Source organism: Tetrao urogallus (assembly GCF_951394365.1).
Source record: "Tetrao urogallus genome assembly, chromosome: 3".
NCBI lineage: Eukaryota > Metazoa > Chordata > Aves > Galliformes > Phasianidae > Tetrao > Tetrao urogallus.
The window spans coordinates 19441144-19465459 of NC_136815.1; the positions used below are offsets into that span (position 1 = coordinate 19441144).

Sequence of the window (24316 nt, forward strand, 5' to 3'; positions counted from 1 at the left end):
TGTAGAAAATTAAGACTCTGTAGAAACAGCATTAAGGTCTTATTTTAAATAAATGTATTGTTAAACAAACCTGCATATTAACATAACTTTATTTTCTGCAGGGTACCTCCCTACAGAATTAACATATATAGATATCAAGTGACTTGCATAGAAACAGAAAGGAAGTACACTGTCACTGCAGCTCTGTGAAAAACAACACCAACCACCACCAACACCCAAAAAACGAGTCGTTCAGATTCCGCCCCTGTGCTGCCCAGGATCTGAAGCACTCCCGTTTGGCACGATGCCCCAGGACAGCACAGCAGGAGATGCTGAAAGCAGCACTTTCCTGAAGCAGCGCTGCACCTCGGGCCCTGTCCCTCCAGAGGGACGCAGTGCTGTCTGCCCAGCCTTGCCCAAACGTGCAGGGTATGGTGGAGTTTTGCACCCGTTTTGCTCACAACTGAATAACATTGCCCAATCACCACAGAACTGCTGACTTCAGTAGCATCTGACAGAAGCACGGGAACTTGACCACATTTGTACAGTACATACAAAACAGCAGCTCTAAATATAGGCCTTATGCAGTCAGTTATTTACATAATTCATTTCTATGTACAAAATAAACCATTTCGATTTCAGATTCAGTGTAAAAACTACCATAAAGCAGTGCTATAAACGACACATCGTGACACCATTTAGAGAGTAACTTTTTGCATCTCTTAAAGTGATAATGCTGTTTAATAGGTAGTAAAAAAGGAAAAAGTAAAAAAACTTGTAAGATATCAAAGCTGCAGATTGACATCTTACACCTTGAAAAGTAACAGTGCTTTTTCTGCATTATTTCAATGCAATTTACTTAATAGTATTCTTCGCATTGGGAATAATATTTCTCTCATCTCCTTAAATTACTACTAAGCAATTCAGCTGTGTCCCATAGAACTTCAATTTCCATTATTCCTGGATGGGTATAAATACAGTACAATTATTGCCAGTTGTCCCCAATACAAAACTTACATCTTTATAAGTGCAAAACAAGATGTGTCTGATTTTCAGTAAGGCACAGAACATCTGCTGTTTTCAGTGTAACAAAATCCACACCAGTTTTATACACGGAAAGAGTTCATATAAAAATGTCAGTCTTTCAATGGTTTGAACTGTTTCCTGAATCCAGCTCCTTCCTGCCATCTGTGGCCGAGTAGACAAGCAGTGATACGGAGCCCGACTGGGAGACGTCTGCTATTTGGGAACTGCTGCTCTGTAACGGAGGAGACTCAATAAAATCATTCCTGGGAGTTACCCTGTCAGTAATGAGAAATAAAACCATCCATTTTAAGCACAATGCATTAGGCTGGAGGAAAAAAAAAAAAAATACAGCTTTTAGTAATAAACTGCTAATATCTAAAGCTGTTTTCCTGTACAGAGAACACAATGGGGGTTCCGTAGGCTACTTCAAGATTCTCTCACTCCCCCTTTCTTCACACTTCTCTAAAAATGACTGTATTGCAACCAGATTTCTTGAGGATCAACAGCTCAAAACTATCCTACAAGCTGAAGCTCCAGCATTGGACGTTGAAAAGGAAAAAGAATCCAAAACCCCCAGTAAAATAGCCCATATGCTAAAGATACATAGTCAAAGTTTGCAGGAATTACAGTACTTAACAGCTACTCAGGGTTAACTGCACACTGATTCTTCATAGAGAAGTAGAAATAATGGTAATAGACATACAAAAAAAAAAAAAAAAAAAAAAGGACTCTCACCTGCCTTCACCAATTCTCTTCAGGCTCTCAGACAAGCTACTCATATCACACATGCTGTCTGCTTTGTTTCTTTTTTCCACCTGATCCATGGTCAGTTTAGAAATACTTAACATTTGATTTCCACTGTTTTCACCTTCCTCAGCTTTTTGGGCTGATGTTCCATCCGCCTCCATCTCTTTCTCAGATGTCTCTGGAGAAGTTTTAATTTCTGCAACAGTTTCTTGGCTCAGGTAATCGTGATTGGTGATTGCTACCGCAGAAGTCCCATGATTCGTTGTGCCACCTGTGCTAGTTCCCATTGACTTAGAAATTACTTTCAATCTGTGTGAACTTGATTTGTAGTGCTTCTTCTTATGCTTAACTTTGGAATTGTGCCTCAAGAAAAATTCGCATGATTCTTGTAGCACTCTTCGACTCTCACTGATTGGACTGAAAGAAAACACACAGAGAACTGAATTAACCTGATATATGACTTGATAACCTGAAATATAACTTGGTACACCAAAATGTAAAAGAACAGCAACCAATGATGTAATCTGAGCTGGATGTTAATGAACACGAGGAAAACAAGTGTATGAGAAAAGAGGAGAAGAATCTGACTGTCATGGTTCCGAAGTAATTATGTCTGTGGAACAATTAAATAAAGCCAATTTCCACATTTCTTACTTCTGCAAGTAGGTCCAATGCCTTCAGTAAGTCAGTCATCTAAGAGAGGAAAGCAGGATTAGCTCATAAGCAGCTGTATTACCAAATTAACCCTATGCAACGTAAACTTTGTTCAAGTGAAAAAAATGGTTGTTATTATAGAACTGACTTCATTACTTTAAAGCTCTTGTAGCTGAAAGCAGTTAACATCTGAAATGCAGGAAAAATTATACAGGAAATGGAAAGTGAGGAGAGGGAAAGAAAGCTATAAGCTCACCATCATGGAATGCAGATGCAAAATAAAAGGAGCTTAAGGACTGCTGGCTTGGGAAATTCAAAGAAACAAAAAGACCTTAAAATACATTATAACCTATGAGCAATACAGATGATCTTAAAAAAAAAAAAAACAAAAAAAAAACCAAAAAAAAAAACCTACATGAGGAATAAAAAGGCAAAATGACAGCTGCAAGAAATGGAGATGATATTTGTAACCTCTTTAAAATCACAGATATATAATTACTAAAATTACATAATAAAACTGAATTGTTCTGTCTCAGAATACAAATAAGGAACAGTACTTTAATACAGTAAAGCCTAACTAAGGATGGCACAATGAAAATTTATTTTCAAACAAGCAAGCCAGGCTGACAAGAAAAGCAGAGGATGTTGCTATTACATGATAGTAAACATAGCAGTTATGTACTGTGCCAAATGAAGGAGCTGAAATACAAGAAAGGATCTAAACGACCAAAGTTATCTTTCCTGACTGGACTGGAAAGCAGAGATGTATTACCCAATGCATTACCACGGTCACACATCTGTATGCAGAGAACAGAAGAGAGGAAAATATTTTGTCTTCTCAGAATGCAGTCAAAGAGTCATTGTGTCCGTAAAGTCTCCACAGACTCCAGCAGAAGTTTTTGCTGATGCCCATATGCAGACTCCAAAAAAAGAAAGGGTTCGAGGACAACACTTGGACTGCCTGAGCTACACTTAAGAACCATGTCTGAAATCCTACATATTCTGAAGTACACGTTTCAAAAACCAGGAATTAAAATTGCTCTTACTCTCTTTTGCGGTTTCTGTTGAAGAAATTGGCCCATTCCGAACAGGTCTTTTTACTTCCCACCCAGAACACTGGAGATATGCCAACAATTAATGTCAGCAAATATTTCATCAGAAACAGAAATATTTCTGGTCTTGCGAGCGCCTTTGCCTGGAAGATAAAGTTTAATCAGTACAAAGTCAACAACATACTTGTTGATTCATTTTTTAAATGCAGAAAAACAAATTATGTTGGAGAGATCTAACATAATTGTCCTTGCGGCTGCTCTGCTTTGTTGAGGCACATACTGCAGACACACACAAGACATGTACAGACAAGACCTGGTCACGTCTGCTCGCACTCTCCGTTGAGTGCAGAGGAGATTAGTTAGAAAGAAATATTTTTCTTTTAAATTGAAAGGGTAATAGTATTTGTAACCACGTTCTCCTGAGATGGCTTGCACGAGTCAGATTCACCCTTTCAGCATAAAGGATGAGTGGATGATGTGGGTGATCACAAGACAGCATCATTGGAGCCATGGGGAGTCACACAGCTGTTTTCTGGTTATTGCCAGATTTAAGCAACCATCTGCAAAACTGGATCATAGGAGCTCTGTAACAATCTTTTGCTCCTAAACTGCTAATTGAATTTACATTACCTGGTTACCGTGCCAAACAAAAGTTAGCATTTGAGTCGGCCATGTAACATCGACTAACCTGTACTAACATTTATTTTTATTTGGTTCTGCTCTGATCAGTGTAAAGAGGTCTGCAAGCCAGCTTAGAGAAGTCACAGCCAAGCACGCCTCTCTAAGTTACTCTACAGTTAGCACATGCTGTTTACTATACAGACAGATCCCAATAATTACATCTTTTTGGGATCTGTTATTGTAGAACACTCCCTCTTGCTATTTACTCTTTCCAGTAGGTTAATTCCAGACTAAGAATGCATGTTCTTTATGCCTTATTATGCTAAGGCGTTATAATTAAGCACTACAAAACATCATTATGTGTTTTGGTCGTTTTTTTTTTTTTTTGTTTTGTTTTGTTTTTATTTTTTTGGTTGGTTGTTTTTGGTAAAATGCATACAAGCTTCATTTTCAACCTTGTTTATTCTAGACTAGCTAAGCTGATACTGAGCTCGATCTAAGACTTGCTGAAATGCACTTGTTAAGAACATTACAGAGGGCACAAAAGGATGTTTGAGAACATGGAAGGATCACACCTTATCCATGCCATAATGTTTGTGCTTATATTCTCTGATGACAGCTTATTGCAGTAAAAGCATAGATGTTATATACAAAGCAATGAAAAATAATGTGTGAAACTTGTGTTTTCCTAGGAATGGTTTCTACTTTCTATTTGTTCTTATATAGAAAGACAAACAAACCACAAATTACTTCCAGTTGCAGAGAGTTCTGTATCTTTACAAAAGATTTAATCCACTGAGATTACTGAATATAGGATACCTTGACTTTAAAAGCTTTTCCAATAAGTCAATTTCTTTTTAAGAGTCATTTCTGAACATCTCTGCAATTTAAAGCATATTTTTGTTTTTAAAAGTTTCTTCTACGTTACTGAATATCAGCCTACAATTGACAGCTATCATGAAAAAAATACATTGGAAAGGTGTAATTTCAAGTGTTTCACAGTTCTGCACTTCAAAGAAAAAAAGATGAAATTATTTTAAATCTATGGTAGCAAGTAACATTTAAAATTCAATCTAGACTCAACTTTCAAGACTCATTTTTTCCACCTCAATAGAAAATGATGAAAATTCACCTTAGATACTGAAACACTGAGCCAGACATCCAAACACTGAGTAACTGCTCTTAGGAACAGATATGGTGAAAAACAATCCCCCAGCATTATTTGTGAAATGGAGTGGAAGCATTTCCTCTGCTGAGTTGGAACTTACATGCTGAATGCAATCAATTTGCTCAGTCAAAAGCTTCAAAGCAGAAGTGAGATACCATCAACTGTGACTCAAAAAGCAACTTATCACTGTATCTTCTTGAGCTGACTACTTAACACAAAAAATATTTGCTAGGCTACACTGCAGGACACAGCAACACATAAGGGTTTTTGCTAATTAACTCCACAATATTACCGACAAAGCAAACTGCCACTTGCCTGGTATGGACAAGGAATATGGTACTGGTCACAGTGGTCAAACACCCAAGTTGTTTCCCAGATCTTCCGGTTCACCAGTTCATAGACATAACATCCAAGCAGTGCCACAAGTGGCACTAAGTATAAACCACTAAAAACTCCAATTCTGATCATGAATTTCTTTAGCTTCTCTTGGTTTCTGCCATCATGCTGTATGACTTGGCGCACGTGATTTAAAGAGATAATACCAGCTAACAGAAGAGAGAGACCAAAGAAAACACACAGGCACAACGGCAAAAGCACGAAGTACAGAGAGGCATCCACATCATAGAGACCTACAAAACAAACTCCACTGATATTGTCCCCTTCCACTTTGTTCATTGCAAGAAGCATAATGGTTAGAAAACCAGGTATCCCCCACGCAACTGCATGGAACCACATGGCCTTCTGTGCAATAGCTTCACAACTCCATTTTCTTCCTGCTGCAAGGAACCAAGTGATTGTCAGAATCACCCACCATATTGTTCCTGCCATCGTGAAAAAGTACAAAACCATGAAAAGGACCGTGCAGGCTTTGTTTTGAGAGCCCAGAACAACCGTTTCCCCGATTTCTAGCTTATCATCTGCCTTGTTACAGGCAGTTCTATTCCCAAGAAGAAATCCAATAAAGTACATTAGAGACACTATGCTGTAACAGACGGAGTAATAGATGATCGGCCTCTCTGGGTACCTAAACCTTTTAACATCAATCAGAAAAGTAAGGAATGTGAAAAGCGTAGCACAAAGACAAAAGATTGAAACTATCCCAATGAAGCTTTTTGCAACATCCAATTCATAATTTTTGAAGTACATATTGGGACACGGTGGTGCACACTGATCGATGCCCAGAAATTTGTAGCCTTGTCCATTGGAAGTGTGTAGGTGCCGTGGACACCAGAATCCAAAATCCCTTCGTGTCTGCCCTGGGGTCTTCTGAGTTCCATGTGCATTGGTGGCTACAGGAGCAGTGGCAGGAGCAGACTCGTCACAGTTGACTAGTCTAGAAAAAAAAAATAAAAATATTAATATCTCTCATTATCAACTACAGTTATTTCTTACTAATAGTAAAATCTGATTCCAAACACTTCAGTTTTACACATAATGCAAAACGTGCATTATATGAATATCAACTGGCATTTTAAAAAACAGATCAAATATATTGTCAGTTTAGAAAGTTCAAACACAACTGCTTAATGTTGCTCTGTTTTACTGCTTACAACAGTTTACTCAAACTGCAATTGTTCTATAGTCTTAATCCAAAATTTTACACCTGTGTACTGAGAATATTTATAGTATAGATTTTATCTTGATAATAATAGACTGTTAGAGAGACACAGTAATGATCTGTCAAAACACAAGCTTCAAATCAAGGAGCAAAGAATGAAGGCTCATAGTAACTTGAACTAACTGATGACTGCCATATGATGGTGATGATTTTGTGTTACGACAACACTTTACTGTCTATAACAACAGAACGACCTGAGAAAGACAAAAAGCAAAAGATGTAAGTACTGCAAAAAGCTCTGCTTCAGCAATTGTCTTCTAGCACCATAATGTTCTTTTAGAGATGGCTCACGACTCAACTGCTTACAGGCTTACCTAGAAAAATACAAACTTTTTAAAAATTACATTAATACAGGATTAGTGGTGTTGGCCAGATCTTCAAACAAGATTATTTAATTATAACTCAGGTAAGCATTTACTCAAAAAGGGATTGATGTTCATTCGCATTCCAAATTTATGTATTTAAAAATAATATTTTTTTTCATTTCAGCTTAAAAAGTGAGATTCTGTTACCTCAAAATGTTCTTTGTCTAGTGCTATTGTGTGCAGACCTTAAATGTAAAAATATTTTTCCTCATCATTAATTTGGAAGCTCAGCTTGAGCTAAGAAACTTGTTCTTACTTTTTCCTCTGCATTATCACGCTGTCCAAACAAAGCCAGGATAATAATTGAGAAAACTGATTCTGTAACAGGTTGTTTCAATAAATGTGGGTCAGACCACTATGCATCAGAACAGCAAAAACTTCATTCACACATGTATTAGGGAGTATTTTTTGTGTTTGTAAGAATATTGGAGTGTGAATCTCAGAACTGCAGTTGAATCTGAAGGCCATCCTCATGCCAGCTGCTCTTCCACAGGCTCCAATAGCAGCATCTCTGTTGTTTTCAGAACATGGCACACTATCACATGGACCTCCCTGCCTGTTGGGCAGACAGCACTTCCCACATGAACAAAGTAAGAACATTTCAGTGAACAGTAGCAGTAATATAATGATTCACAGCTGTAATGACTGCTGAGGGAAAAAAAAAAAAAGAAAAAAAGGAAATTGAAGTGTAACAGAAAAAAGGGAAATCAAGTTAATGCCTTCTATCACATTCTTTCCTGAACCGCCATCTATCAAGAATCACGGCAGAGTACTACTATCCCAGCAGTGCCTCAGCACCAGCATGGATTAGTAACTGCATGGGGGCCAGAAACGTGATTTAAGTTTCTATTCCCTGCTGCTTTCCTATACTTCTTGTAAAGAACATCTGGCCTTACACATTTACAGATATCTCCAGGTGAAAGTCAGAATCTCAATGCAGCATAAGCTGCCTTGTCTCCAGAACAAAGACCTGAACAACTGAGAGAAAAAAGCTGTCATCACTGAAAGTGAGAGCTCTGCCATATGGAATGGGACAAGTAATGTAAGGATGAATTTGCACACACAGGTGGTTAGGACAAAGGTATGGCTTCTACTATTTAATGCTTCAACTCAGTCTGGGTCAACTATACAACATCTGAAAATTATCACCTCCATCGCTTATCATGTGAACAAATACCACACCTGCTACATTCCAGCTCTTCAGGCCATGTGATTCCAAAAGTGTCAATCAGTTGTTTGCAGTCGGAATACACTTTCTCACAGAGGTTACGACAAGGGTGAATCACATGAACTTGCTCCAGGCAGGCAGGAACAAAGGCCTTGCACAGAAATGTATGGACGTCTGGTGAACAGTGAAGATTCATGAGAGTAAGAAAAGGCTTTGGGAAAGAAAAAGGCTTTGGTTAGTCATTTCAAAGACACAACTCAAGTCAATAATACGACTTTTCACTATCACGGAATCACAAAATTGTAGGGGTTGGAAGGGACCTCTAAGAGATCATAGAGACCAACCCCCCTGCCAAAGCAGGTTCCCTAAACCAGGTCACTACTAGGATTCATGCTTGTTCCTCTGAATATTTGAAAATCTAGAGAGTACCATTCAGCAGTTGTGGAAGAGTCAAACCTGGTGGCTTAGAGTGCTGAGGAACCAGACTTCTGGGCTGCAATAGCTCTTCCAGTGCAGCCCCTACTCTGGAATCTTCGCTCACCTGCAACTACTGAAACCTGATTTTTCTTATTACCATTAGAAAACTGAAATCAAAGCCCAGGTTCCTATATCCCTTTATTAACTACAAAATAACTGGTCTGAGATATTAAAGGTACACCTGTCCTTGTGGATCCTGTTGGAATTGTATTTACAGTTAGAAGTGTGTTGTTCGGTGTGCTTCTCTATTAACACAATCCAAATATCACTGCTGCCCATTTTTTAAAATGCATTTCAAAATCTCAACATGACAGAGAGCTTTTCTACCTGTGTTACTGAATGCTGGACAGTGAATTACTGACAACTGCTCCAAGTAGAGCTCACAAAATGAAATATATTGCAACACAACTTTGCCATCCCCTGTTCATTCAGTCCATTACTTAGATACGCTTTAAGGAATTTGCAATCCCAAAACAAACCTTTTCTTTGCATTTTCCCAACATTTGTGCTAGGGTAAATGACTTTAAGCAAAATAGTACTATGCGTATAAACTTCAGATAAACCAGTAGTTATTTTTCAGTTGGTCACTTTTCCAAGCACAGCATCGTTGTAAGGCCAGCACACCCAAGGAAGCAAGGATGTATCTGCAGCAGAAGCACTTCTGTGCTCATTAGGAGGCCATACCCACTGCCATCTTGCTCTGCTACACAGTTTGCTCTGCATTTGACACCAGGTGAACACTCCTGATTCGCCTCATTACAGTAAACCAAAGAGCAAGGGATGCACTGAAAGCAACACCTCCTATATCATTGTGTCAGCCCACTACAGAAGCAGGTGTTGGTGCTGTGGCAGTAGAGGCTCAACCTTCCCACCAATTTTCTGTTGCATGTTGCTCCAAAAATAATGCCTCCTGTGTAATTTAAACAGCACTCAGAGCAGGGGATATTAACTGATGGCTGTGGGTAAAACAAATCTGCAAGATATATCAGGCTGAGCTCTTCGACAGCTTATTTGGTAACTTTTTGATAAAATGTCTTTTCTATTTCAGAAAAAGGGAATCTTTGTATCACATATTAATAGTCCAGTTCATGCATAAGAAAAGCTGTAAGAATATTTAACACATTTTGAAACGTGCTTCTGAATCAGGACAAAACTCAAAGTTTTCTAAGCATGGAGAGCTTCTGCTAAAAATACAACCACTGAGAAGTTTCTTTAGATCATTGCCATTAACAGCCATGTATCTCTGAATTCATCATCCCTTCCTGAAGGGAGGTTGCGATGAAGACGGGTTTGGCCTCTTCTCCCACGCTACAAACAGGACCTGAGGAAATGATCACAAGTTGTACCAAATGAGGTTTAGATTAGACATATCTTTTCTCTCAGAGAGTGGTCAGGCACTGGAACAGCTGCCCAGGAAGGTGGTGGAGTCGCCATCCCTGGCAGTGTTCAAGAGGCATCTGGATGAGGAGCTACGAGACATGGTTTAGTGCTTGTGGTAGCAGGGGTATTGGAGGGTGGTTGGGCTAAGATGATCTTGCAGGTCGTTTCCAACCTTGTGATTCTATGATTTTATGATCAACAAGGGACTGGAAAAGGAGGGTCAGGACCTCTAACTCCAGATTCACATCCTTATTTTGCCAGCTTTTAAGTATCCCAATAAAGATATACAGGCATGCATCAAGCAACTGCAGTGCAATGCAAGCCTGCAGTTTAGAGAGAAAAGACACTGATTAATAATAAATAATAATAGATGTCTCTGTTCAAGAGGGTTATCTTGGAAAAAACACAGGAATGGGGGTTGTGAAAAAAGTGACCCTGAGTTGGATCACACCCTAAACGCTACACTGCTTCAGATGAAAAGTACAGTCAGGAGTTACATCTACATGAATTACTTTTCCTTTGCACAGCCATCACAGCAATCACAACGCAATCAGTGATTGCTGTACATGAGAGGCAGATAGAGGCAAGTGAAAAGTTGATTGCCAGAGTTCTACTACAGCATGTTGTCTTTGGCTACTGTGGTTTAAAGAGATGCTTTTATTTAGAAGCAGAACTGTCTTGTCAGACAAATAGAAAGCTGCCAAATCACAGGAAGAAGGCAACGCTCAGCCTGTGAAGTACTTGAAGTTGAAATCCAAGGACTTGGCTGACATAGACAGTAGTTCTTACAATATTTTTAACAAGCTGAAAAAAATATATTTACATTTTGATCCCTGGAAGCATGACGAGAAGGAAGTCAGACGTTGTGAAAACACAGCAGGGATTTCACCTTCTCATCTTTAGCAAGCTACTGCCAACACCTAACAGCAAGGGAACCATTGCTGGACAAGCCAACAAGCAAGGGCCCAGGACATTCTATGAGCTGCAGGTTATATCACCATGACTGTGGTTAAAAGACAGTGACAGATCCCTTTTCCTCCTAGAAAGGATCCAACTCCTTTTCCAACCACTTGTGATAAATACCCTTTATAAGAGATTACAGCAGTAAATTCATTATGTAATTTAACCAGGCACTGCCAAGAAATACACAGCATTTTGTTTATTTTAACTTCCAATTTTGCAACATAGTTTGTGTTTTGATACAGCTAGCAGATCACTCTCTACTTTTTCCACGCCGTTTTACCATCCTGCTATAATCACAGAACCATAGAACTGCTCAGGTTGGAAAAGGCCTTAAAGATCAGCAAGTCCAACCACAACCCAACCATACAACCCTAACTCTAACAACTCTCTGCTAAATCATGTCCCTGAGCACCACATCCAAGTGATTTTTAAACGCATCCAGGGATGGTGACTCAACCACCTCCCCGGTGAGCCTGTTCCAGTGCTTAACTTACATCTTACATTTCTGTATTAGCATAATACCATTTTAAATCTTGACTTCCATTCCTTTCATGAGGCAAACAGAAGTCTTCACGTTTCCACAGAGCCATGTATCCACAGTGAGTGCAGAGGCTCTATCCTGAGCAACAGTAACCAGCACAACACCATGCCCCTCACCTCCGTACTCATGACCCAGCATTTCCCAACACAAAGTGTCACCTAACAGCCACATCTACCACCATGCCCTTCTGCAGCTCTTCAGTCAGTTCTGCTCCCTTAACTCAATGCCATCCCCTCCCCAGGTCAGTGTTCCTCGCTGTGTATCTGAGGTTCCTGTGCAGACTGCTGGGGAACAGCTCTAGTCACGTATTTGCTACAGGACTCAACAATCATCTGATGATTTCACAAATTATACTGTTAACAAGGCATCTGTTTACTACCTCTTTTCTTCTTTTTCTTTAGACGTGGATTAGAAAAGAAAGCCCTTGTCAGACTTCCATCATAGCTTCTTGAACAACCTTCGCATACAACCATGTCAAAGCCTTTTAGAAAAAGGAAGTACAGTACACTGGCTGAACCACCCCCTTTCCACAGACATATTGAGTCTATTGAACTCCAACAGATTTTATCAGCAATAAGTTCCTTCAAACAAAGAACCCTCTACAAAATGTAAAAAAAAAAAAAAAAAAAAAAAAAAAAAAAAAAAAGCAAATAAAAACTCACACCATCTTTGCCGAAGCACAAGAAAATAAGATGTGTAAAAAACAGATTTTCATGAACTTCCCTCTTTTATCATTCAAGAACAACGAAAGAAGTAGAAAGCTGCCCTGGGAACTCTGTTTTCAATTACATATCTTTGAATGCGGGCTTTGTGTCCGGCCAGTCAATTTGGAAACGTTGCATTACAGAAAATAATAGGTCTGCACTTCCCAGACCACGAAAGCAAAATCTCATCAAACCCTCCTGCTGGACAGCATGTGCACAAAAAGGCTCAAACCAAGAGCACCACAAGCTCCCTTAAGGAACTGCTTGCTTCAAGGCTGTTATCTGACTCGTGAGTGACCCAACTTCCAGTTTTTTTATCCAAGCAGTTTGTTGTGCCTGTGTTCTTCTCTCGAGCATTCACATCTGAAATTCAACCCACAGCCACACAAAGCTGTTGAGAATGAAATAACAGTCCTCCGCTCTCCTCCAGAAAGAGCCAGACACGCAGCTGGCACAGCCACGGGTTCTTTCAGGAAAGCAAACCATGCACCAACAGCAGCAACTGCCATGTCACTCAAAGAACAGTGAAAGCCTGCAGATCCAGCAGTGGCAGTGCCAAACACAGAGTGGAACTGAGCTGTCTGAAAACCAGGAATGGAGCCTCACTGAGCTAATCTAAGTCCTGAAATAGAAACTCTTACCTTCCTGGAAAATCCAGTGAATATGAGGCAAACTAAAATATACTAACAGTAGACCAAAACAAAAAATACATCACTTAATAGCTAGCAGAAACTCAGTAAAGCTAAAGATGATGTAGTCTGTAACTGCCTCAAGTAACAGAGGAGAACTAAGGACTGAAACACAAGCTTTCCCACATTGCATCCCCCATGCAGTGTCCCCATACAGAAACCTCCCAGTGCAAAACCACATGCAGCAAACCCCATGAAGCAACCAGGTGACCACTGATGATATTGAGTAGTGTCAGACAACCAAGGGATACAACATCACTACCAATAAGAGCCATATTCTCAGCACTGAGCAAATCACCTAGCTCAGCACAGGACTCTAAGGAAGCAAATCTATGTCACATTTTCTCCAGAGGGAAATCCAGGCTACCTCAATGCAGCTGTAGTAAAAATGTAGTAATGCAGTTCTATCGTGGTCCTGCAAACAACACCACCAGTGAGATGAGTGAAAAGAAATGGTGCAGAGTACACAATAAATGTCCAGGTACAAATGCTCTCTCAAACACGCTTTGCGAGTAATTAAATGGCAGCTTTGAACTCATGATCAGCAAGAAGCTTTTCTGTTTTGTGCTTAGCAGCTCAGAAATCCAAGGTGTAACAGAAATTTTTATTCCAGGATGCCACTACAGGCAACTTTTTTCTATCTCATTTCTGTTGGTTGTTTTTTTTTTTCCCCCTGGAGAAAAGGGCTACCAGCAGCAGCCAGATGTCACCAGGGTTGGGATCAGGGTATGGGAACTACTAATGTAGCAGCAATGGCAAATGGAAAACAGTCCATCTAAATACCAAGGTCTTCATTAAAATCAGCTACTGTAAATCCTAATGGGCAAGAGCAAATGTTTTTCAATTGCTGACAGAACATTTGCTCAGCTATTTGGAGCCAGTTACACAAAGCTAACAACCTACATTCCTAACTACTGAGGTTTAGCTACCATGTTAAAACACTTAGTCAGTTAACTTAGTTAACAATCAGCCTAAGTTAAAACAGTAAGATCCTAACTGCCTCCATGTTAAACAATAGTGTCTGTTCCATGGCTTGATAAGAGTTTTGTGACTCAAAACAACATTACAACCTTGTTACTTAGATAACTGCATATGCCAGTTGTGGGACCAAACATGGGGGCTACATCTGACCTTTTATAATTATACAACACTAGGTACTCCAAATTCCTTTCTATACTGAAGATATACACTGTTATCCAGTGCATTACGCTTGTGCACTGCAGATCACATACAGTTGTTTAATAATTTTCAATACAAGATTTGAACATAACTACTGTCCAGTAAGTGCCATTACAGACAACTCACAGCCTCAAAAGCCGTAACACACCACACTTTACATACACATTTTCCTGCGTGGTATGTCAGAAATATGCCCACCATTAAGCACTGTGTATAAAAATGCAGCAATCTCATAAGACTAGGGAGTCATTACTGTCCATACTCACAGAACTATACTACCTTCAGAGTCCTTAGCCACTTCTATACTGACCATCTATTCCAATTAAGAGGAGTGAAACATATATGGCACGGTTGATTTAATCCTGCACTGCTGTTTCAATAGAGTTGTTCTGGACTGCGCTGTAAGCAAGATTAACATCATACTGAGAAATATAAGACACTGTACTTATACAATTGTTCATGGCTACACAGTGAATCAGCTGCCAAGAATCTGATTTCTAGTTTGTGCACATTTAAGAGATGATAAATAAATGTACCAACACATGAAACTAAATAAAGGACAAAATTTTCAGGTTACATTAGGTTCAAAGCAAAGTCCAAATGAGTCTAGGTTATTCCTATTGAATGCTCTACTGGTGACTTAAACACTGCAAGCTACAGGCATTTAAGCTCGTGAGGATTCAAACATTTTGCAGAAAGCAAAGGCGGTTGAAGCATCAGCACCTTGGTGCTACGTGCCTGCTAGAAGTTGCTACCACAGAATCACAGAATGGCCAGGGTTGGAAGGGACCTCAAGGATCATGAATTTCCAACCCCCTGCCACATGCAGGGCCACCAACCTCCACGTTTAATACTAGACCAGGCTGCCCAGGGTCCCATCCAATCTGGCCTTGAACACCTCCAAAGATGGATGGGGCATCCACAACCTCTCTGGGCAGCCTGCTCCAGCACCTCACCACTCTCATAAAAAAAGAACTTCCCCTGACATCCAACCCAAGTCTTCCTTCCCTCAACTTAAAACCATTTTTCCTTGTCCTGCTACTTCAACAGTAGAGCTGCAAAAGCAGAAATGCAGGTGCAGCTCATGAAAAAATCAGTGCAACATCAACCACCCTTCTTTAAGCCACCAATGAAGATGGCGTGAACTAATCTGCTACTGATTTAGCATGTGTGCAGAAGGGAGGGGGGATGTATTCCATATCATTACCTGATCTCTGAATAATAACTGACTACTGACGTCAGCAGCAAACATCAGTCATTTCTCCATTTGGTAATCTCATCAACAGATCTGGCTAACTCCAAGACAAAAAGATTTTCAGTACTAAAATTCAGTAATTGGAATATAGTATTTACATATGGATGCATTTAATACACAAAGAGTAATCATAGAACCATCTGAATGAGAAATGACCTTTAAAGATCATCCAAGTCCAACTCCCCTGCAAGGAGCAGAGCCACAAGCAGCTAGATCAGGTGCTCACAGCCCTGTCCTGCCTGGCCTGGAACATCTTAGGGACACACATCCAACACCTCTCTGGGGAATCTGTCCCAGTGCTTCACTACCCTTACCATAAGAAGGTTTTTCATTATATTCCGTCTAAATCACCCTTCTTTTAGTTTGAAACCATCTTCCTTTGTTCTATCACAACAGACCCTGATAAGGCGTCTGTTCTCTTCTTTCTTTCAGCCCCCCTTTAGATACTGAAAGAACACTATCAGGTCTCTCCAGAGCATCATTAATGTGTATTGATTTGACAGACATAAAAACATTGCTGAAAGCATACATTTGACTTTTAATCAGCTGCTTTTAAAGCATTACTTCCTGCAGCTTGTGAAATAGAATTAAGGCAAACACCAGTCATGTTTACTTTAAAAGCTCGTAAAACCTTTTCTAAATTACACTGGTTCAGAGGTTACGAATACAGGAATGAAATCTTTAGTCAGAAAAGAAAGGTTATCCCAGCAGCTGAGAAGGCAAACACTTGAAAGGTTCCTAACCAAGGACGATCTGAAGGTTCAAGGAGCTGAGGAGAAAAAAAAAAAGAAAAACGGCAACCAAACAAGCAGACCAACGTTCTCCTGCCGTAAAAGACCTCTACGAAGATACAAGCCTTCATCTTTGTCCTTCAGCTGAATGGCAAATGGAATGCAGGCACTTGGACTTTCCAAGGCAAGAAGTCACTTCAAGGACCAAACAAGGAACAGGAACAGCTTAACCTGCAACAGGTGAGAGGCTTTAACTGCTCCCACAGTCAGCTCCTCCCACAGCTGTACAGATGTGGGAGCTGCTAAGCAGTCAGCACACAAAGTCAGATTTCAGCTTATCTCAAGAATACAGTGATGAAGTCCTGAGGCTCAGGAACTGCCTGGCAAACAGGCCACATGTCCATGCTGTGCAGAGCTGGGGGAAGCAGGCTCTACTGCCTGACTGAAGTCAAACTATGCAGGCGCTGTGCAAGATCTCAGGCCATGCAGCAGCTGAAGGAGCTCAACAACTGCAGCTGAACATTCAGTGTAGCTGCAATGAAATCATGAGTATACTCACAAGCTCTTCATTGTCATCCATCCCAACACAGAGTATACTTCAATATAATAATTCTGCTGTGAATCTTCAGGCTAGCTATTCAAAGTTGATGGGAATATTAACCAGAAGAGAGAATATTAACCAGAGTAACTACAAGGCATACAAGGGAAGGTCTGGGGCCCTTCATTGTTTTTCTGTAACTAGCAACTACTGAATTTTTTGTAGCAAAACAACTTAATTTCATCTTTTCTCTTTGAGTATTGCTGAAGTACAAGATAAAAAAAAATAACACATATACTCCACCTAAACTGTAAAAAAGATTAGATTCAATAAGAACAGAGCTACTACATCTCACTAAGACACCATGAAACAAAGTTCCAACACTTATCAAAATGGCAGAATTCACTGCATTTTGTGGTTCTAACCTAAATTACAGCTCAACATAAATTACAGATACTGTAGCCTCTGCTGTTCACAATCCAAAACAAACATGAAAGATTTCCTGAGCATTGCTGAACTGTTTACACAAAACTGTCAATTACACACAGTGTTATCTCCACATACACTATATAGAGCACACAAGACAAATACAAGTTTACTGATGGAAAGCACACTGCAAGCCCTCAAACACCTGAAGTCTAGATGAAGTAAGCAAGCCCTTCCTTACATCTGGGCTCTGATAGAAGAAAAATCTCCAAACAATCTGAACTCCTTAATGTATTTGCCATGTGTTACAAGAGTAAATTGATCTATTACTTTTTATAGGACATGGTTCATAGGATTACCAGTAAAACAACCAATAGCAGGCAGTCTAGCAGAAGATAAAGCTCACATGGAAAGAGTTCCAGCAGAAGTAGTTACTGCTCTGGCTCCAGAAGTCAGACCAAAGTCGTATTTGTAGCAGACCAATGAAAAACACTTTCTGTGGTCTGTCTGGAACTCAAACATTTGACAAAGTCTACCCAATAGTTTTCCTACGTGGTGTCCACAGAAACACACTCAGGAATGACAGAATTCTGGCAACAGTGAACCTCACAACTAGAAGAAGCTTAAGAGGAGCAGGCATCAGATTGTATGGCTATCCAAAACCAGGCATCTAACTCCAAGCTCTGAGTAGTTTATTGAATGAAAACTGCCTTAGAACGCTCACGGACCCGTGCTCTTTTCCTTCACCAGTCTATAAAATAGACATTCAAGCAGTCAAAAAGAGGCTGCTCACAAGTGGTATGCTCACTAGAGAAGGTAAACGCTCAGCAAAACAGGATTCTTAAGTATTTTAAATCAATTGACAGAGGGCCATAGGAAAAAAAGCAAGGTTTCCTGTGCCGGAAAATTACAGCCTAGAGTTACAGCTTTACCTGTCACATCGCTTAGTGTAGAAGGCTCAGCCAGCCCTCTCCTCCTGCAAAATAGTTACCTTCCCTTCTCTAAACCTAAGCCATCATAATCCATTCAATGCCTCTTACCACTGTGGGATCATCATAATGACAAGGCAGGCAGTTCTGCAGACGTAAAGGCATCTTGCCCAGTTCTGCAGAAGTCCAGCCAGCTCCAAGTCCACCCAGGAACACAGTTACATGGCGTAACTGCACAGACACTGAACCTCAGCTACTAAAACTCCAATAGGTCTAAGCTATTTCTGCACCCAGTGGGAGCTGGCTGCCCCTGCAGAGCCCTGCTGGAGCTAGGAACAGTGGGAAGTACAACGGAGCTGCAAGTGCGCTAATTTCCCAGGGCTCAATGCCTATTAGACCTGAGAGCTCTCTGCAGGGATCTGTGCTGTTGGAGTGCATCAAGTTTTCCACTCCAAGCACATCTGGGCTTGCCATTCTGTTAATTAGGTGGGGAGCAAAGACACTATGCATGATTTGGAAAATCTGGCTTGCAAGGATAGTTCCCATGCTAACTGAGAATGATAAAATGCAACCCTCAGCCTCCCAACAAAGTTAGTAGCAATCATGATTTGTTTCTATGTCACATGGGCAAGAAATCAAGACAAAGCTCATCTCATGGGCCAGTGCCCCAGTGTATGACCTACTGGAAATAAAAAAAATAAAAAAAAAAAAATCAGAAGTCAGGAAGAGCTGCAGGTAGGAGGGGGAGGTAAATGCAACTTGATGGGCTTGAAATTTAACAACTCAGTCCAGTCATCTGACTTGTGCATGCCAGACTTAGGTCATCTGTTACATCACAGCTAAGTGAACGGATTAGGGAAAGTTTACAGGGATTAGTACTTTTAATGATTTTCACACAGTGCTGAATCAAATGCTGTACTCAACTTCAAAAAGATTGGCTTAGTCAGCATCCTGAAAATCCGTACAAGTCACCTCTGTCTTGCACACAGGCCAACAGGCAGGAGGATCCTTTGAATGAAGCCTCAGAGTATAGGTCAACACAAATCAGACACAACACCAGACAAAACGACCTGAGGTCTGAGCCACAAACTGAGTTGAGAAGAACAATGGAAAACCAGGCAGCTGCCTTGGTTGGTTTGTGTTTGGGAAGCTTTGACCATATCACGAACTTCCTATAGATTTAGCATTCACCACCTCCTGTAAATGGTGATAAAAGTAATTTTCTGTCAAATCACTGCTTCTGGGAAGATCATTGCAGGCACATAATAGAAAACCAAGCCTTCCACTCTAAATTCACTTCTGTAATTATCTTCATTGTATTTTGAAAACAAGAGCAAGTCATTTGTGCAACAGAAAAAAGCAACTAACATTAAAAAAATAGCTATATAAAATCTTAAAAAAAAAAAAAAAAAAAGTAACACTTCACATGCACTGTTTTTATTCTGTAACCTCAAAGGAAGACAAGGACATCCATCTGTGCTCCCTCTGCCACAGCTGCTTCTGAAAAGGAGGTAGATGCAACCTCCTCTTCACGAAGGGCATATGTGATGGTACCTCTTCCTTTTATCCCTTTGTCCAGGCATCTCTTTCTTCAGCTGCAGCAGGCAGCCCACACCAAGACATCATCCCAGCAGCTGCAGTGGCACTGGGGAGGTCAGGCAAACCAGACAGAGCAAACAGCCACTGACAAACCACCCACCAAGGGCTGTGGAAAGTCCAGAACTGCTCCTGTGCCATCCTGCTGTCAAACTGGTGAAGAATCATAAGTTTTTTAGCCACACAACATGAGTGGTAAAGACCCTCCCTAAACCTAGGGAGCATGATGGCATAAAGCAGTAAGGAGATGGGACACAGAATCTTGGTCACAGAGTATGCAGTTGCTAAGCCATCACGATACCCAGGGGCTTCGGGCTCTCTTTGAACAGCTGCTTTTAATTTTTGCATACAGGAAAAGCTTGGTCACTAAGTGCTTTGTGAACAGGAAAGAGGCAATATTTGCTGGCACTAAAGCAATCTGATTGTGTAGACCCATTTGTGAATACAGACTGGGACAGTCTTGGAAGGATGTGGTTATTCTCTGAAATAACTTGGTCTAGACAGGAAAAAAAAAGATGATTACAAATATCTTTGGGAAGAGTACAGCCCTTCCGTCCTGCAGACTGACTACTGGATCTGTCCCCTGCACCTCTGAATCTCTGCAATTCTTGTTTCATCACAGCAGTGGCTTTACACAGCCCTCATGCTCCCCTGCACATCTTCCCTTCTTCTTATAGCTACGTAGAAAGCAATCAAGTCTCCACTTATCTCTACTGGGTAGTTCAAAAGAAGCAGGCAGACATCCATCTGCTCCATCTTCTGCTCCGGCAAGTCATTTGCTACTGAGGCACTGAGGACTGAGGCAACTACAGCTGTGTACAATATACAGAAGAGGTCCAAAAAGGCCAACAGCAGGGGAGACAAAGTAACCAGTTTGCCTCAAAGGCTTGCTGAATCAACAGTCGAGCAGCAGTAGAGAATATGCAGGAAGCTTTCTGGTGCAGACACTCCTACTGAGAAGTCATAATCATCACATTGCTACACGAGAGGTAAATAGCAATGACCACATCCCCAGTTCCTCGCACTTCTTTCCACATTTGCTTCTTGTGGTCATTATCAGTCAAGGCATACTGTATAATCAAGATGCTATAATTGCAATATAGTTGTTTAATCAACAGATATCAAGATGTTGTAATCACAATATAATCGAGAGAATCAAGCAAGGTAGACAATGATCACAAAGAGAATAAGCAGAAGAGCTTACCCTTCGGCTGAGCTCACCAGAAGACACCAAGAGAGGGGATCTCCAGAAGAGATCCTTCCCCTCTGGTAGCCAGCTCTTAAATAGGTCTAGGAGGGGTGGAGCCTGGCTCCACCCCTTCCGGCAGCACAGGTGAATTGCCTTCACCTGTGCTCCTCTGGCTGACTCATGGCTCGCCTCAGGTGATTAATCAGAGGTTCAGGCCGTGACTCAGCAGTTCCCATACACTCCACCCCTTCACGGCGTGAACCACTGATCAGGTTAACACCATCAGGTTTTCTCCAATCAGCCAGGTCACGCGCCACTAGATTGTGACAATACGTTGGTGAATGCACGTACCCCTGTGGCAGGACCTGAAAGGTCCACTGCCTGCCTCCCCACGTAAACGCAAACTGATCTTGCGATTCCTCAGCTATTGGAATACTGAAGAACGCATTTGCTAGATCTAGGACACAATGATAGGTTTTTATCTCCCTACTCAATGTGTCCATTAGGGAGGCAATATTGGGTACAGCCGCATGAATAGGCGGCGTGACCTTATTTAATTCTCTGTAATCTACTGTCATCCTCCATGTGCCATCCGACTTTCGCACTGGCCATATGGGGGAGTTATATGGGCTGTGTGCAGGTCTTATAATACCCACTTTTTCTAATTCCTGCACCGTTCTCGATATTTCATCTTGCCCACCCGGGAGTCTATACTGTCTAACGTTAGTAATCCGGCGCGGTTTCGGCAGGCAAACAGGCTCATGTTTCGCATGGCCTCTTAATATTGCCTGCACCGCCCGGATACTGATACATCTTTGTCGAAGCCTGAACTCTCCCACAGTTGTTTGGAGAGCCAGACCCCATAGAATATCTATGCCCAGGATGTATTCTTGGACTGGGGCGATAGACACCTTGTACTCCCGGGGTGGGAGACGCCCAACCCCCAATTTTAACCATGTTTGGGTGACAGGAATAGTCTGTCCCCCAAAACCACCAATCATCACTCTGTCACCAGCAAATTTTCCCGGATCTCCATAGATAATTGATGTTTCTGCTCCTGTGTCTACCAATGCCATTACTCTCTGAATATTTTTTCGGGACCAATAAATCGTTAATTCTACATAGGGCCTCCGGTCCCGTCTGGAGGCCCTACGGGGACTAACATCCCTTGTCACTCCATGAATTGGGCTAGGGCCAATTCTTTTGCTTCTGATGGCTCAGGCATTGTGGCCCGAGACACCTGAGGTGGCTTCTTTTTTCTGTTTGGAATAATAAAATCTTCTAGGTTCCATGTTGTTGTTGGAACCCTCTCTATAGCTCTTACCCTTGATTTCTTAGGGTAGCTCTGGAATTTTTGATTGTCCTTTAGTTGTCTCCAGAGCTGGAGAAGGACATGGTTGGGCTGGCGGTCGATCTTAGCAAATTGGACCCCAGCCCGAATTAAATCATTAAACATTTGTTTTCGGGATACCCTTATGGGTCCCGATGGAGGAGCTCGAGTAGCCGGCATTTTGGTTTTATTTACCGGCAGGACCTCTGCTTCCTCCAGAAACCGAATATTGCGCCTAGTCCGCAGGCGTTCTGTTTCTCCCAGGTCGGCAACTAACTGGGCAGCCTGCTGGACTACGGCTTCTGATGCTACAAGGGGATTCAATATGGAGACTAAGGTGCCATACAGATGGGAGGGAGCTTGTTGTAAAATTAAATCTCTCATCCCTGCTGAAAATTTAACCATATCAGGGCCATCAAATGTATCTTCATAGATGGCCTCTCTTACACCCAGTTCGCGGATATAGTTTTGAAGGTCCTCCATGGAGGACCACATGCCTGTATGTAAAGGTATGTCTGATTTATTTGGCCATACCATACGGCAGGCTGCCATTAACCATTCTAGTATGGAATGGTTTTCAGCACGATATTGATTACCTACATATAACCTCTGTCTGAGAGCAGGATGGATGGTCATGGTGGCCAACTTGGCTATTTCTGGGCCATTCACCAAGACACTTTCTGCCCCAGAATCCCATAGTCTCAATAACCAAGCTGGCACACTTTCTCTAGGCTTCTGCCGAAATCGTTGTACTAAGTCCATTAATTCTGTTGCCGTGTATGGCCGTGCCGTTACATGTAAATGAGTCTGGGCAGGGGGCCATTGATCAGGCGGCACCCCTGCCGGTCTGTCCTGTACTTTTTTTGTTTTCTGGGTTACAACAGGACGGATTTCCAGGGGATCAGTCAGAATAGGACATTCAAGGTCTGATTTGGATTTCTTGTTCTCCTGATCAACGAAGTCTGTTGATTCAGGAGTCTGGTCATCATTTATTGAAATACTACGAATTTGGCCTACGGGAAGATGTAGAATTGGCTTCTTCCCTGTTAAAACGCCAAGTTCGTGCTCTAGCTTTTCAACGCGGTCTTTCAAAAGCTGATTTTCCGTTTCTAAAGTATTATTTCTTAAGTCCGCATGATTTAAGGCAGTTAATAATGGCCATGCCACCATGGAGGCAGCCAGTTGTCTTTCTTTAGTAATGAGGACATCCTTGCCAAGTCCTTGAAAATAGTCCGCCATGCGATATGGGGAGATATTGCCCATAACGCGTAAGGGACCCCATTTTTCAATGATAGTAGCTAACTCATAATAGGGCGATCCCTCAAATCCTGGGATCTGCCCTGGAATCATTTTCTCTAGAGGAGTATTGTTCTCCCCCTTGACCCATTTATAGAAATTCCATAAAAAAGACATGATGTTAATTTCAGTATATTTGGCCTGCCTGGCTCGCCAAGTGTATAATCAAGATGCTATAATTGCAATATAGTTGTTTAATCAACAGATATCAAGATGTTGTAATCACAATATAATCGAGAGAATCAAGCAAGGTAGACAATGATCACAAAGAGAATAAGCGGAAGAGCTTACCCTTCGGCTGAGCTCACCAGAAGACACCAAGAGAGGGGATCTCCAGAAGAGATCCTTCCCCTCTGGTAGCCAGCTCTTAAATAGGTCTAGGAGGGGTGGAGCCTGGCTCCACCCCTTCCGGCAGCACAGGTGAATTGCCTTCACCTGTGCTCCTCTGGCTGACTCATGGCTCGCCTCAGGTGATTAATCAGAGGTTCAGGCCGTGACTCAGCAGTTCCCATACACATACATAACATACTGCACCCACATGTCATCCTGCACATCACAAACATTCCATAACTGGAAAACCAGACAGATTCCAGTTCCACCCTGCACGCAGCAAGGGCACAGGCTCTGCACAGCCTCACGACTCCTGCAGCACAGTAGACAAACAGCATCTCCCAGTTGCAGGAAGACCTGAAAAC

At 41.4% G+C, this 24316-nt stretch overlaps 1 protein-coding gene across 1 annotated transcript in view; it reads right to left on the reverse strand.

Moving 5' to 3' along the window:
• Positions 1–1036: 1036 nt before the first annotated feature.
• Positions 1037–24316, reverse strand: part of FZD6 (frizzled class receptor 6) — a gene marked incomplete at its 5' end in the record, with an annotated part of 28773 nt that continues 5493 nt past the window's right edge. Inside the window, 5 exons of the mRNA XM_079533490.1 lie at positions 1037–1280; positions 1741–2169; positions 3453–3601; positions 5563–6580; positions 8413–8609. Coding sequence (XP_079389616.1) covers positions 1124–1280; positions 1741–2169; positions 3453–3601; positions 5563–6580; positions 8413–8609 — 1950 coding nt within the window. The 3' untranslated portion in view covers positions 1037–1123. The remainder of the gene's footprint in view (positions 1281–1740; positions 2170–3452; positions 3602–5562; positions 6581–8412; positions 8610–24316) is intronic.